The sequence below is a fragment of the Salmo salar genome, chromosome 26 (assembly GCF_965601325.2).
Source record: "Salmo salar chromosome 26, fSalSal1, whole genome shotgun sequence".
NCBI classification, from domain to species: Eukaryota; Metazoa; Chordata; class Actinopteri; order Salmoniformes; family Salmonidae; genus Salmo; species Salmo salar.
The window spans coordinates 277136-292835 of NC_138316.1; the positions used below are offsets into that span (position 1 = coordinate 277136).

Here is a 15700-nt window from a genome sequence, read left to right on the forward strand (position 1 = left end):
CATTCCTTGAGCTTCTTGTCTCTGTTTATTGAAGACTGAGGATCTTTGCTGTAACGTGACACTTCCTACGGCTCCCATATGCTCTCAGAGCCCGGGAAAAAGCTGAATGATGTAATTCCAGCCCCTGACTGAAAAACATTATCACCTTTGGCAAGTGGCCGATCAGAGGACAATGGGCTTAGGCGCGTGCACGAGTCGCGCCATGCTTTATTTTCTTTCGTCTTTTTACCTAAACGCAGATTCCCGGTCGGAATATTATCGCTTTTTTACGAGAAAAATGGCATAAAAATAGATTTTAAACAGCGGTTGACATGCTTCGAAGTACGGTAATGGAATATTTACAATTTTTTTGTCACGAAATGCATCGTGCTCGTCACCCTTCTTTACCATTCGGATAGTGTCTTGAACGCACGAACAAAACGCCGCTATTTAGATATAACTATGGATTATTTTGAACCAAACCAACATTTGTTATTGAAGTAGAAGTCCTGGGAGTGCATTCTGACGAAGAACACCAAAGGTAATAACATTTTTCTTATAGTAAATTGGACTTTGGTGAGTGCTAAACTTGCTGGGTGTCTAAATAGCTAGCCCTGTGATGCCGGGCTATCTACTGAGAATATTGCAAAATGTGCTTTCACCGAAAAGCTATTTTAAAATCGGACATATCGAGTGCATAGAGGAGTTCTGTATCTATAATTCTTAAAATAATTGTTATGCTTTTTGTGAACGTTTATCATGAGTAATTTAGTAAATTTTTTGTAAATTCACCGGAAGTTTGCTGTATGCTAGTTCTGAACGTCACATGCTAATGTAAAAAGCTGGTTTTTGATATAAATATGAACTTGATTGAACAAAACATGCATGTATTGTATAACATAATGTCCTAGGGTTGTCATCTGATGAAGATCATCAAAGGTTAGTGCTGCATTTAGCTGTCTTCTGGGTTTATTTGAAATTATATGCTAGCTTGAAAAATGGGTGTCTGATTATTTCTGGCTGGGTACTCTGCTGACATAATCTAATGTTTTGCTTTCGTTGTAAAGCCTTTTTGAAATCGGACAGTGTGGTTAGATTAACGAGAGTCTTGTCTTTAAAATGCTGTAAAATAGTCATATGTTTGAGAAATTGAAGTAATAGCATTTCTAAGGTATTTGAGTAACGCGCCACAGGATTCCACTGGCTGTTACGTAGGTGGGACGATTTCGTCCCACCGACCCTAGAGAGGTTAAGAAGGCATGCCAAATTACCAAATTGAGCAGGAATGTGAAGATTTGATTAACCAATATCTAGTACTAGCTGATGGAGCTCCGATAACCCTCTTCACCCTAACACCCACACACGCTGGTCCCCCATTGAGACCCATCTTCCCAAGACCTCTGTGCAGTCAGACCGTTTGATTATTCTGTGCTGCCAGGGCCACAATAATATGATATGCCCCCTCTCTGATTGTCAGAGTGTGACCTCCTCCCCATGGGTTACTGCAGCCAGTGTTACCAGCACTGCCACTACCTGGGTGGGATACTCCACCGGAACTCCTACCGGCTAGGTACGAGGTCATCAAGGTTCTCATTAGCAGCTTTGAGAAAATCCTTGTATATTATGCTCACCCATCTGGGGGCTTTGGCTTTTGGACCAACCTTGCCAGGCAGGCGGTGCTGCTTTGTGGGTCCTGACCACGTTCACCTTTCTGTCATGGATGCGTAGACTACTTGCAGTAGACCTATAAAACAAACTTCTCCTTAATAGGTAGGTCGCTCAGATCGGTGTCTAGGATATGGGGTTGGCACCGTTCCATCATGATAGGACAAAAATAAACAAACTATATATTTGTATTTTAATCTGAAAATGTAATTCGCGCCGGCGCGTATCGTGACAAAAAAATTCTAAATATTCCATTACCGTACTTCGAAGCATGTCAAACGCTGTTTAAAATCAATTTTTATGCGATTGTTCTCGTAAAATAGCGATAATATTCCAACCGGGAGACGTTGTATCCGTTTTAACACTGAAAGAAGTAAAATGGAGTCGTCACATGCACGCGCGCACCAGTGTCATTGTGCTCAGAACGACCACTTTCCAAAACCCCTACTGTTTTTCGCCCAGGGACTGCAGAGTTATCATTCCACATTGTGGCGCCTTCTGAGAGCCTATGGGAGCCTTAGAAAATGTCACGTTACAGCAGAGATCCTGTATTTTCGATAAAGAGGCTATAGAAGGACAAGAAATGGTCAGACAGGGCACTTCCCATATAGAATCTTCTCAGATTTTGGCCTGCCATATGAGTTCTGTTATACTCACAGACACCATTCAAACAGTTTTAGAAACTTTAGGGTGTTTTCTATCCAAAGCCAATAATTATATGCATGTTCTAGGTTTTGGGCAGGAGTAATAACCAGATTAAATCGGGAACGTTTTTATCCGGCCGTGAAAATACTGCCCCCTATCCTAAACAAGTTAACCTCTATGGGCTAGGTGGGACGCTTGCGTCCCACCTACGTAACAGCCACTTGCAGCCTGTGGCGCGATTTTCAAAACCTTAAAAATCCTATTACTTCAATTTCTCAAACATATGACTATTTTACAGCTATTTAAAGACAAGACTCTCGTTAATCTAACCACACTGTCCGATTTCAAAAAGGCTTTACAACGAAAGCAAAACATTAGATTATGTCAGCAGAGTACCAAGCCAGAAATAATCAGACACCCATTTTTCAAGCCAGCATATAATGTCACCAAAACCCAGAAGACAGCTAAATGCAGCACTCACCTTTGATGATCTTCATCAGATGACAACCCTAGGACATTATGTTATACAATACATGCATGTTTTGTTCAATCAAGTTCATATTTATATCAAAAACCAGCTTTTTACATTAGCATGTGACGTTTAGAACTAGCATACCCCCCGCAAACTTCCGGGGAATTCGCTAACATTTTACCAAATTACTCACGATAAACGTTCACAAAAAGCATAACAATTATTTTAAGAATTATAGATACAGACCTCCTCTATGCACTCGATATGTCCGATTTTAAAATAGCTTTTTGGTGAAAGCACATTTTGCAATATTCTAAGTACATAGCCCAGGCATCACGGGCTCGCTATTTAGACACCCTGCAAGTTTAGCACTCACCATAATCATATTTACTATTATAAAAGTTTGATTACCTTTTGTTGTCTTCGTCAGAATGCACTCCCAGGACTGCTACTTCAATAACAAATGTTGGTTTGGTCCAAAATAATCCATCGTTATATCCGAATAGCGGCGTTTTGTTCGTGCGTTCCAGACACTATCCGAAATGGTAAAGAAGTGTCGCGCGCATGGCGCAATTCGTGACAATAAAATTCTAAATATTACATTACCGTACTTCGAAGCATGTCAACCGCTGTTTAAAATCAATTTTTACGCCATTTTTCTCGTAGAAAAGCGATAATATTCCGACAGGGAATCTCCTTTTTGGCAAACAGAGGAAAAAATCACAAAGGCGGGGGCGGTCGGGTCACGCGCATAAGCCCAGAGTCCCTTGATCGGCCACTTGAGAAAGGCGATAATGTGTTTCAGCCTGGGGCTGGAATGACGACATTCTGTTTTTTCCCGGGCTCTGAGAGCCTATGGAAGACGTGGGAAGTGTCACGTTAGAGCAGAGATCCTTAGTAAAAGATAGAGATGGAAAAGAAGTTCAAGAAATGGTCAGACAGGCCACTTCCTGTAAAGGAATCTCTCAGGTTTCTACCTGCCATTTGAGTTCTGTTATACTCACAGACACCATTCAAACAGTTTTAGAAACTTTAGGGTGTTTTCTATCCATATGTAATAAGTATATGCATATTCTAGTTACTGGGTAGGAGTGGTAACCAGATTAAATCGGGTATGTTTTTTATCCAGCCGTGTCAATACTGCCCCCTAGCCCTAACAGGTTAAAGGATGCAAATGTGTCAATGATTGGGCACTCGTATCGCTGTCCTCTCTGTCCAAAACAATGTATGCATTCAAGTTTAATTTGGTCAACAGTGTCGCCTGGAATCTGTAGTGCTTTAACCATGAATACTTTCACCACTCTCTCTGGATCTTCATCCTCTTTAATTCTGGAAAGCACCAGATTTTTTTTGCATTGATCTAGTCTGTATATCAAATAGGTATTCTCTTAACAACTTGTTCTCTCCTTTAACCTTTCTGGGCCCGGGGGCAGTATTGAGTAGTTTGGTGCCCAAATTAAATTGCCTATTACTCGGGCTCAGAACGTAGGATATGCATATCATTAGCAGATTTGATAGAAAACACTCTGAAGTTTTTAAAACTGTTTGAATGATGTCTGTGCGTATAACAGAACTCATATGGCAGGCAAAAACCTGAGAAAAGAATCCTACCAGGAAGTGGATTGTAGTTTTTCAAGACTGGGCCTATTCAGTATACAGTGACGTAGGGTTCAATTTGCACTTCCTAAGGCTTCCACTAGATGTCAACAGTCTTTAGAAAGTGTTTCAGGCTTTTGCAGTCACGTGAGGGGTAGCGCGTTCACGTGAGGGGTAGCTGTGTTCCATAACGTTTTTCAAGACATTGGAATCGTCCGGTTGGAATATTACTGAAGTTTTACGTTAAAAAGGCCCTAAAGATTGATGCTTTACAATGTTTGACATGTTTCAACGAACATAAATATAACTTTTTGTCTTGACATTTTCGGCGCGCTTCCTAGATTTGGAGTAGCTTACTGAACGCGCAAACAACAAGGAGGTATTTGGACATAAATTATGGACGTTTTCGAACAAAACAACATTTATTGTGGACCTGGGATACCTGGAAGTGCCTTCTGATGAAGATCATCAAAGGTAAGTGAATATTTCTAATGCTATTTATGATTTTAGATGACTCCAAAATGGCGGGTATCTGTATTGCTTGATGTCTTTTTCTGAGCGCCGTACTCAGATTATTGCAAAGTGTGCTTTCCCCGTGAAGCTTTTTTTTAAATCTGTCGTCACAGCGGTTGCATAAAGGAGATGTTCATCTATAATTCTTTGAATAACAGTTTAATATTTTATCAACGTTTATGATGAGTATTTTTGTAAATTGTTGTGCTAATTCACCGGCAGTATTGGAGGCCAAATATTTTCTGAACATCACCCGCCAATGTAAAATGGGGTTTTTGGATATAAATATGAACTTTATCGAACAAAACATACATGTATTGTGTAACATTGAGTCCTAGGAGTGTCATCTGATGAAGATCGTCAAAGGTTGGTGCTCTATTTTAGCTGTATTTCTGGTTTTTGTGAACCTTCTCCTGCTTGGAAAATGGCTGTGTGGTTTTTCTTGTGTTGGCACTGTCCTAACATAATCTAACTTTATGCTTTCGCCGTAAAGCCTTTTTGAAATCGGACAATGTGGTTGGATTAAGGACAGGTGTATCTTTAAAATGGTGTAAAATAGTTGTATGTTTGAGAAATTTGAATTATGACATTTTGTTGTTTTGAATTTGCCGCCCTGATATTTCACTGGCTGTGTCCCGCAGCTAGCGTCCCACGTAGCCCATAGAAGTTAAGTTCATTAACGTCAGTGTCGATTACATTGACTGTACCCTTCAGCTTTATTGTTTATTTTTCCTGTGTCGCGGCTTTCTCATCACTCATTTCAAGGCTTACCTTCATCTTATCTTTAAGGTCTAACTCAAGCATGCCTAAATTATAATTTATAGATTTTAGCAGTTCGGTTTCCACGCTTACTGTACAGGGTGGAGAAAATAGGTAATCCGTGTCAATCGAAAAGTCTTCGTTTTCTTTTAGAGTTCGGTTCTTCATTCTTTCTGTGTTTATTCTCTGCCATATTTTTTTTTACTGCATTGGTAGTGGTCATCTATAAAAATCTCTAGCCTTACAAGTTGTTTTGAGTTATTATCCAGTTTGAATGTTGTTGCCCACGAGTGAGCAGATCAGCGTAAATGTGCTATTATTTGGACATGTTTTGGGGACATAAATGTCTACCCTTTTTCACGAGGCATTCTGCACTGCCATTTTGTTGTTAGTGTACATGGATTTTATAATGTAATATGTTTTTATAATGTACGCCTTAATGGCATCCGAAATTATATCAGGTGTCGGCTTTTTTTTCTGTCCTCTGTCTACATTTGTAATGGTAAAGGTTTTATTTTTTCATTTACGTATTTAATACATTTTGGGTCCAGAAGATGTACTCTGTTCATTCCCCAAATTCTGTTGCTAAGTGTATTTTCTATTGGTGTAATAAAGTAATCTAATCACAGCCGTTTGAGTAGACGCTGCAGGGACCACTGTAGAATGATCACACCCATGTTCTTGTACGCGTCAAAGGGTTAAATCAGAACATGCGTAGAAGCACCTTTAGCCTTTTCTGGTTAAGTCTCTAAGAGATTTCCACGCCTGGATTGTGCAACATTTACCCGATATTCTTTAAAACATTCTTCCAGCTCTGTCAAATTGGTTGTTGATCATTGCTTGACAATCATTTTCATGTCTTGCCGTTTTCAAGTAGATTTAAGTCAAAACTGTAACTTGGCTACTCAGGGACATTCACTGTATTCTTGGTAAGTAACTCCAGTGTAGATTTGGCCTTGTCTTTAAGGTTATTGTCCTGCTGAAAGGTGAATTAATCTCCCAGTGTCTGGTGGAAAGCAAACTCAACCAGGTTTTCCTCTAGGATTTTGCCTGTGCTTAGCTTCATTCCTTTTATTGTTTATCATGAAAAACTCCCCAGTCCTTAAAGATTACAAGCAACACCCATAACAAGATGCAGTCACCACTATGAAAATATGGAGAGTGGTACTCAGTAATGTGTTGTATTAGATTTGCCCTAAACATAACACTTTGTATTCAGGATAAAAAGTTAATTCCTTTGCCACATTTTTTTCAGTATGTGCCTTGTTGCAAACAGGATGCGTTTTGGAATTGTTTTATTCTGTACAGGCTTCCTTCTTTTCTCTCTGTCATTTAGGCTATTATTGTTGAGTAACTACAATGTTGTTGATCCATCCTCAGTTTTCTCCTATTACCGCCATTAAACTCTGTAACTATTTTAAAGGGACCATTCCTCTCCGGCAACTGAGTTATGAAGGACGCCTGTATCTTTGTAGCGACTGGGTCTATTTATACACCATCCAAAGTGTAATTGATAACTTTACCATGCTCAAAGGGATATTCCATGTGTGCTTTTTTTGTTCTGTTTCTTTGGCATTGGAAAACCTCCCTGGTCTTAGGCCTATTTTTGATAACACTAACACGCCTCTCTCTCTCTCTCTCTCTCTCTCTCTCTCTCTCTCTCTACTTCAGGTGTTGCTTGTGTAGGAAGAGAGAGAAAAGGAAGGTGGAAATGGAACTGCCAAATCATGCCAAACAAATACTACTGCAACTCAACCAGCAGAGGGCTAAGGGCTTCCTGTGTGACGTCATCATCGTGGTGGAGAACGCTCTGTTCCGAGCCCACAAGAACATCCTAGCAGCCAGCAGTATCTACTTCAAGTCCCTGGTTCTCCACGACAACCTCATCAACCTGGACACAGAGATGGTGAATCCCTCTGTTTTCCGACAAGTCCTGGACTTCATCTACACGGGGAAGCTTCTGTCCTCATTGGACCAGAGTAGTGAGCAGAACTACAGTGCCCTCTTGACCGCAGCCAGCTACCTCCAGCTCCATGACCTCGCCGCGCTGTGCAGGAAGAAGCTCAAGCGAAGCGGTGGCAAGCCTCTGCCGGGTAAACTCTCTACCTCGGGTCCCCTCAGCCGACTGCGCCACAACAACGAGCGCCTCTCATCCTCCACCCTCACCGCCTCCCACAACCACTACATCCTCGCCCCCTCCGACGCAGACCAGCCCGATGACGGCCTCCGGGACAAGCTCTCGGATGATGAGATGTTCATCGGGAGCACCGCTGGGAAGAATGGGACCTGCGGGAGTGGTAGTAATGGAAACCTCAGTAATGGTTTGAGCGGCAGGGAGACAGATCTCGGGCTGGACCTGTCCAAGAAGAGCCCTCCATCGGCAGGCACCACAACAGACGCACTCAGCCCTCACAGCAACTCCCAGGGCTCCCCTCAATCTGCCTCAGTATCCACAACCAACAGTGCCTCACTGGATGATTCCACCACCACTCTGCCCAGTCTGGACACCACCGGCCCAGAGCCCATGGAGCTCATACCCACCCCCAAAGCCCCTGAAGACAGTCAGGCCCATCCAGACGCTCCCCCGCCCCGCAAGAGCTCCCGCCAGGTAGCCCGCAAGAAGGAGTGGCCCAAGAGAGAGGCCTCTGGCCTGAAGGCTGAGGATCATGACCCGCCCCTGGTCAATGGTGTGATCATGGGACCTAAAGAGGGCTGCTCATCCAGTGGCGTAGGCGGGGACAGCAGGTGCAGCTTTCCCTCAGACCAGTCCTTCCAGTGTAAAGAGGAGGAGGAAGTAGGGCAGAATGGGCAGGAGCACAGTGACCAGAGCGGGCATAGTGATGGAGAGAGTGGAGGAGGAGGGCACCACAGCGCCAACTATGTGTACCGGCAGGAAGGGTTTGAGCCAGCATTTGGGGACAACTTGTATGTGTGCATCCCCTGTGGGAAGGGCTTTCCCAGCTCGGAGCAGCTCAATGCCCATGTGGAGACGCACACAGAGGACGAGCTCTACATCAAAGAGGAGGTAGGGGCCTTTGTGAAAGAGGAAGAGGCTGAGGACCTCTCGGCCCCCGTGGCTCCCACCACATTCGGCATCTCCGAGCCACGGCCCTTCAAATGCACCGTATGCAGTAAGAGCTACAAAGACCCGGCGACCCTGAGACAGCACGAGAAGAGCCACTGGCTGACCCGACCCTTCCCATGTAACATCTGTGGGAAGATGTTCACCCAGAGAGGCACTATGACGCGCCACATGCGGAGCCACCTGGGCCTGAAACCGTTTGCATGCGATGAGTGTGGTATGCGCTTCACACGCCAGTACCGGCTGACGGAGCACATGCGTGTCCACTCGGGAGAGAAGCCGTACGAATGCCAGCTGTGCGGTGGAAAGTTCACCCAGCAACGCAACCTCATCAGCCACCTGAGAATGCACACCTCACCCTCCTAAAACACATCAAGCCAAAGAATGCTTTTTCATTTTTTCCCCACCTCACAACCAAACAAATGCACACTCATGCAGAAACACAGGTACACACTCTCTCTCTCACACACACACACACACACACACACACACACACACACACACACACACACCCACACACACACACACACACACACACACACACACACACACACACACACACACACACACACACGTAAACATAGATTTCTATACACAACCACCTGGCTTAATGTGTGTAGTGGTTGTCCAGAGTCAGCATGTGGCAGGATGGTCATGGAAAACAACCCCAGCTTGTCCACCACCTCTAGAAGTCTAGACGGGCAGTGTACCTCCCCTTCCGCCCCTCTCTCTGGAGTCACCTATGGTGGGTGTGAGGGCATGGACCGGTGGTTGTCTCTCTTATATCTTGTAAATGTGAATGGGGTACTGCTGTAACCTCAGGCCCACCTCATGCCTCTCAGTCCTAATACACCCTCAACACCTTTACTTGGTAGTATTTAGGCCTTTGACTTTTTCAAACTGATCCCTTCTGGGGGTATTCAGGGTTTCCTCTATACTCCAACCTCATTGGTCAAACAACTACGCCATTCCTCCTTTTAATTTAGACAGGTCTAATATTATTTACTCTGTCAATGATGTACACTACAGGCAATAATTTCAAAGAATGTGTTTTTGTTGTAACCAAACAGCAGCTACTGTATATGTCCAATGCTAATGTGAGTGAACTGGAGATAATGGGGATGTCTGCATTAGGGTGGAGGGATGTTGTTGGTCATATCCATGCTTTACCTAAAAGTTTGATGTCTGAGTTTCCAGATGAGGGGCTCAATTTAATTTACTCCAGATACACACTCACCTTATGGTCTCCACTCTACAGCTGGTCTCTGAGAAAGAGAAAGAGGGGAGGTGGGGTTAGTCATTTTGCCCACGAAAGCTCATCCTGGGATACAAAAAAACTAAATGGAGGTACTTGTTTTACTCAAAGAACTTGTAATGTTTCTGTGAATGTTTAAACTGGAAGGTCTTCGGATGTTTCTTCTTGGGGAAGGGGGATATGGGGTGAGGGTGGGGAAGTTAGTTGAACAGGGAAGAGACGGGAGGGAGGGGGGTCGGTGTAGGCTGAACTTCTCGTTTGGTGGGTACGTTTATGTTTTGTCAGTATAGCTCTCCTCCCCTTACAAAAAAGAAAAGCTTATTTTGATAGGCTTGTGAACTCGCTACCTCTGATTACTCTTACGAACTCTACATTGATTAGTTGAAAGTTACTAAATGTAATTAATTGTATAAAGTGTGTAGATAGTAACTTTTCCCCTAATGCTTTAACCTGCTTTAAGCTGCCCATCTCTCAACACAGGTTTTTCATGCATTTTAGATTTTTACATGTTAACATTATTTTAACTGTCTTTTTTTTTTTTTACTTCTTGTCATAAAGATAGCTTTCCGGGTGCTCTTCTCAATGAACAGGCCCCCACCTCACAATGTACTGTATTTTCTTGCAAATAGTGGTTAGTGAATTTAGATGCACAGTGTTCCAAAGATCTAATGAATGTTAAGGCGAACGGAGCTGACTAACACATTTTGCTAGACAAGTTCATAACCAAAGTTTAAAAAAAAGATGTACTTAAGATATATAGCATACTTAACTATTTCACTTTTGATTTGTCTTTTTACTGTATGAAAAAACAATTTAAGAATTGTATTCTAGGTCCAGACAATTGAAACCCACAGTTGTGTTGGACTATTGACCAATGACTCTTGAGACTCTTGAGTTTCTGTGTGGTTTGCAAGGAAAGCTTGTGCTGATTGGTGGGCTGGTGTTAACATAAACTTTACATGTAAAGTAACTGTAGAGTTTACAATGTTCCCTGAACTTTATTTTTATTTGTAACAAGGGTCCTTCTCATCACTTTATATTCCCTGACCTAAAAGCAGGACTTGATTACATTTTATGTGTTCTGTTCAGACCAAAAAAAGAAGAAAAAATGATAGAAATTATAATAATGACATTTTTTATGTGAAGTTCTAAGTTTGCTTGTTAGTTTATTGAGCCAGACTTGTGAAAGCTTGTATTGGAAGGGAGAGGCAAGGATGCACTGGACAGCTCAATTCTTCTCTCAATTGTATTCACTCATACCGCATGGTTATGAAAATGTAAATTTTAGTCATTTAGCAGTGCTCTTATCCAGAGCGAATTACAGTAGTGAGTGCATACATTTTAGTACTTTTTTTTGTACTCCCAGTTGCCTCCCATATGGGCCATTCTTATTGAATATTTATTTATTAGCATAGTACTACAAATTATAAACACTCTACAAGAGGGATGCATGTCCCTCTACTGTAATCATTCTCCACTGAAACCCAAGCTGTCTGTCTTAGCTTGTCCGGTGTGTCCCGACTCTTATGGTAAATTATGGGGAAGAGAAACCTTCAGTGCAAGTTTTTGGTATAGGCATTCCTCTATTATTTTGGTTTTACCTATCTTTTTTATTTCTATTCCTCCTTCATCCTCATGGTTGGTCTGTGAAATGTTTTGTCATCATACAGGGAGGCTGCTGCAGTCATACAAGCATCGTTATCGTTTCAAGGTAACTGCGTCTTGGACTCTGAGATGTTACTTTAAAAAAAATGTTTTGCTGTTCACGCCGAGGTAAAAGCAGTTACTGCTGAGTGAATGCATGGTACGTGTGTATTTTTAACCCCCACCACCACCACCACCACCCACCCTCCGACCTGAAATCCATCATGTAATGAATTTTTTCCTGTGACCTCTTCTTACTTATTATGGAGTCCACGATGCATTGCCTTCAGACGCTATTGTTCTTGTCAGCACTTAAGCAGTACAGCATAATGTTTGTGATGCTCAAAAGGTCTTTTTGTACAGCAAGATCTCTAGCCATCTCTGCAAATTCTTTGCAGCTGCAGCCGAACTAGCGTTTATTAGTTTGGCGAAAACAAAAAAATATTAACTTAAACTGCGATACTACTACTACTATTACTACTACTACTCAAATACTTCAGGGATTGTTCTGCATCTATGAATGTAGGACTCTCAGCTACATTTGTAAGACATAGTATTGTATCAATTTCTCTGTATTTTACTCATGGGAAAACCAAAACACTAGTTTCATATTTAAAAGATTTTAAAAAATGGGGGGTACTTTTTCAACTAACACAAAGAGCCTTAACAAAAGGCAGGGCAGCTCAATACAAAAGTCGACTTTTTAGTTAGGATCATAATATCTTTCGAAATAGTCGCAAAGTTGTACAAAGAACTAAGACCTAAAAAAAAGCTCATACCCAAATCCACGAACTATTTTTTAAACCAAAGCACATTTGAATGATTATGGAACAGTGTGTGGCAAAAAAAAATGATACATATGTATTTATCTCATTGTTTACATAAACTTTTACAGTTTTACAGACCTCAGTTGAGGCTCGGCCAGTCAGAGGTGTGGTTGTATGTGTTTTTTGCTTTTTCCACAGAGGTTTTGCTGCCAAAACAAAAGCTTCAGCATCAGCGTCAACCCTGCGGCAGACTACTTCATATTTAAATTGGGGAGGGGGTTGCAGTTTTAGGGGTGCATCGCCCCCCTCTGCCATCTGGCTTTGGGGTGACCTTGTCCCCCTGCCCTATGAACCATCTTCAGAAGATGGGACTGGGGGGATGGGATGGATGGGACAGGGGTTAGGGGGGGGGGGTGTTGCTGTTGCGCGAAGGGCTGGGATGACGTTAGAACTCTCTTAGGCTGCGTTTACACAGGGAGCCCAATTCAGTTTTTTTGGCCCAATTATTGGCAAAAGAGCTGATCTGATTGGTCAAAAGACAAATTAGTGGGAAAATTATTAGAATTGGGGTACCTGTGTAAATGCAGCTTTACTGTACCTAGGGACTTTAAAAACATGATTGAAAACTATAGTGACTGGGATTTGTTAATTGCATGTGAGCAGGTCTATTTGCTAGGAAAGATGAATCAATTTTCAATGTTATATTGTATTTGTGTACCTCTGACCGATATTCTATCGATTCCCGAGGTCATTTCATGTTTAATGTGTATCTGAGCTATTCACTGTTCAAGCAGGTAGAAATACTGCCGGTATGAATCGTTTTTCATCATATGATGCAAAACTTGAACGGCGAATAGGTCCGATACACATTAAATGACCCTGTAAATACATAGAACATTTCTCAGAGATGCACAAATATGATATAACATTCCAAATGAGTGAATCTTTCCTTTAACTGTGAATGTTCTTGATGCTTCTGCTTATTTGATGTTTGGAAAGGATGATGATGATTTCTTAGCTGCCTGTGTTCTGCCTATTTGTAAAAGCAACACAATCTTATGGCTGGCCTTGCCTCATACAAAGTTGGTGCAAACACTTATTGACAGTGTTCTTTTTTTAATCAAATGTCTATTGTTGTCAGTGATGAATGTATTTATTTCTCTGGTCCTGCATTTGCCTCCACTAAGACTTTTCTCAGTGTGTGAGACTGAGGTTCAGGCAGGACCCTTTTTGGTTGTATTTTATTTTGAGGATTTCAAGCGGAGAAACAAAAATGAGACAAAACATAGCCATCAACCACAATCTGTGAAGTTGTAGACTTTTTTGGGGTGAACAGATACATTTTTATGTCAAAATGACAACGACGTTCTCTGGCATTTTTGTATCTTCTCTCTCAGCTAAAACAAACAACATGTTTTGGGTGTCAAGAGGAGTTACTCACTGTTTGGCTGGACATAGGGGTTTAAACGATTAACTTTAACCCTCTGTGTACCTCTGTCGATGTCTGTCGGGCATCATGGCTCATCTGTGGGCCATATATTGTATCTCTTCACAAACATCCTCTGCCTGGGTGTTGCCAAGCCACTGCCATTTAGAAAATCTATTCCTCCTCATCAACCTCACCCCTTTCTTTCTCCAAACGATAGAGTCATCTCTATGATGTACATTTTTTTTGTCTTAAACCACTCGCCACTTATCATTTCTCTTGGACTTTTTTATTTGTTTGTGTCTCTGACAATTCTGTAGAGTGAGGGGGTATTAGGGCTGCTTTTTTAAAGCCCCTCGGAAGGTCCAGGCGCGCTCATATCGGTTCACATTAATTGCAGTTTACTCTTTCTCTTACCTCATCATTGTAGTGTTTCTGTGCGTTTCAAAAATATTATATCATTATGCAGTGTTACAAAGCTTTAAGAAACATTATACAAAGTTCTGGGAATTCAAACCATGATGTTTTCCCTACTCAAAGCTTGTCCGAGTTACCTCTCTTTGTATTACTGTAGTTACACCCATGCGATTGTCTAGTTTCACCTTTTTTCTCCCTGTTGTTGTTGTCCCCTGTCTATTCACCAGGTCTGGTCTGTGCTGTGTCTACGGAGTAGCTCCAATTTACTTAATCAAACTCAACCAAAGCTAGTTTTGAAATGGCGTCTGGCACACCACAGTGTGTTCTAAAGCCAAGGTGTATCTTTAACCGCTAAGCTTTACTACCACTCGCTATACCCACAATGTAGCTCACCCTACACCAACCACCCTTTGACCCCATCCTTAGCTTCCATGACTCTGCGGCTAACGAAGCTAGTGATCGTGATTTCTCCCCATATATCTGTGACTCCAGTGTGTTCCACATATTCGACATCAGTATTTACCTCCAGGGACAAAAAAAGTATTACCTCAACTCTGTGTTTACTTGCCATTTACATCTCAGCATTTCTGCAGATGCAAATGTATTTTTTACTCGTTTTTTTTTTTTTTACCGTCCAGTTGTAACCAAAATATCACTTATTTTTGAAATAGTGTTTGTTAGTCTTGTCAAATGACTCCATGTTGATGGAAAGACATTATTAGCTGCTAAACTAGTACTTGAAAACTTGATTAAAGAAGTTGTCCGTGAAGCAGGTATATCAAGCTTCTCTCGGATCCATGAATAGCCGCTGTTCAATAATGTATCAGGATCGAGGGGCTCACAGGTTCTGGAATGGACATGTAGGGTCTTTGACTATGAATAATTGAGGGCTAACATTCCCTCCCCCCTTATACACACACATACACACACTCTTCTACACTTGTTTACACACACACACACACACACGGCCTAATGCCATGACCTCCTCTTGCTAGCGGCAGCACCCAGGCTGAGCCCTTCTCTCCACTCCTCTGAGAGCTCGTATTCAGGTCAGAGCTGTCGCTACGGCGATGGGGCTCGCTAACTCAGTGTCATAAAAGTGTAATACAGCTGACCTCAGCACTCACAACCTTGCAGTCTTAATATACAGTGGTGTGAAAAATAAACTGTTATTTTATGATCTTTTCATTAAAAGCTTGATCGAAAAGCCAACCCTGTTGTTGTCGTCTGTCTTTAACTGTTGTTGTCTGTGGGCTTGTGTGTATGTGTGTGTATGTATTTTTGTGCACGTGTATGCACGCACATATCTGTGAAGTATGGACTAAACAAGTGATGGATATGTCCTATACAGTATATGTAAATCTTTCTGTTTACCTTGAAAATGATCGTTGCCTCAGGGTTTGAGGTTTGTGTGCAGTGGAAGAACCTGTGTGTATGTGTGTGTTCACTAGGAGCCATTTCTGAAAGCCCCATTATTGCT

The 15700-nt window shown here is 42.0% G+C and overlaps 1 protein-coding gene across 1 annotated transcript in view; it reads left to right on the forward strand.

The window, feature by feature from the left end:
• Positions 1-15432, forward strand: part of LOC106603686 (HIC ZBTB transcriptional repressor 2) — a 105326-nt gene extending 89894 nt beyond the window's left edge. The window contains exon 2 of the mRNA XM_045708259.2: positions 7301-15432. Within this exon, the coding sequence (XP_045564215.1) occupies positions 7341-9077 (1737 nt within the window). The 5' untranslated portion in view covers positions 7301-7340 and the 3' untranslated portion in view covers positions 9078-15432. The remainder of the gene's footprint in view (positions 1-7300) is intronic.
• Positions 15433-15700: the final 268 nt, after the last annotated feature.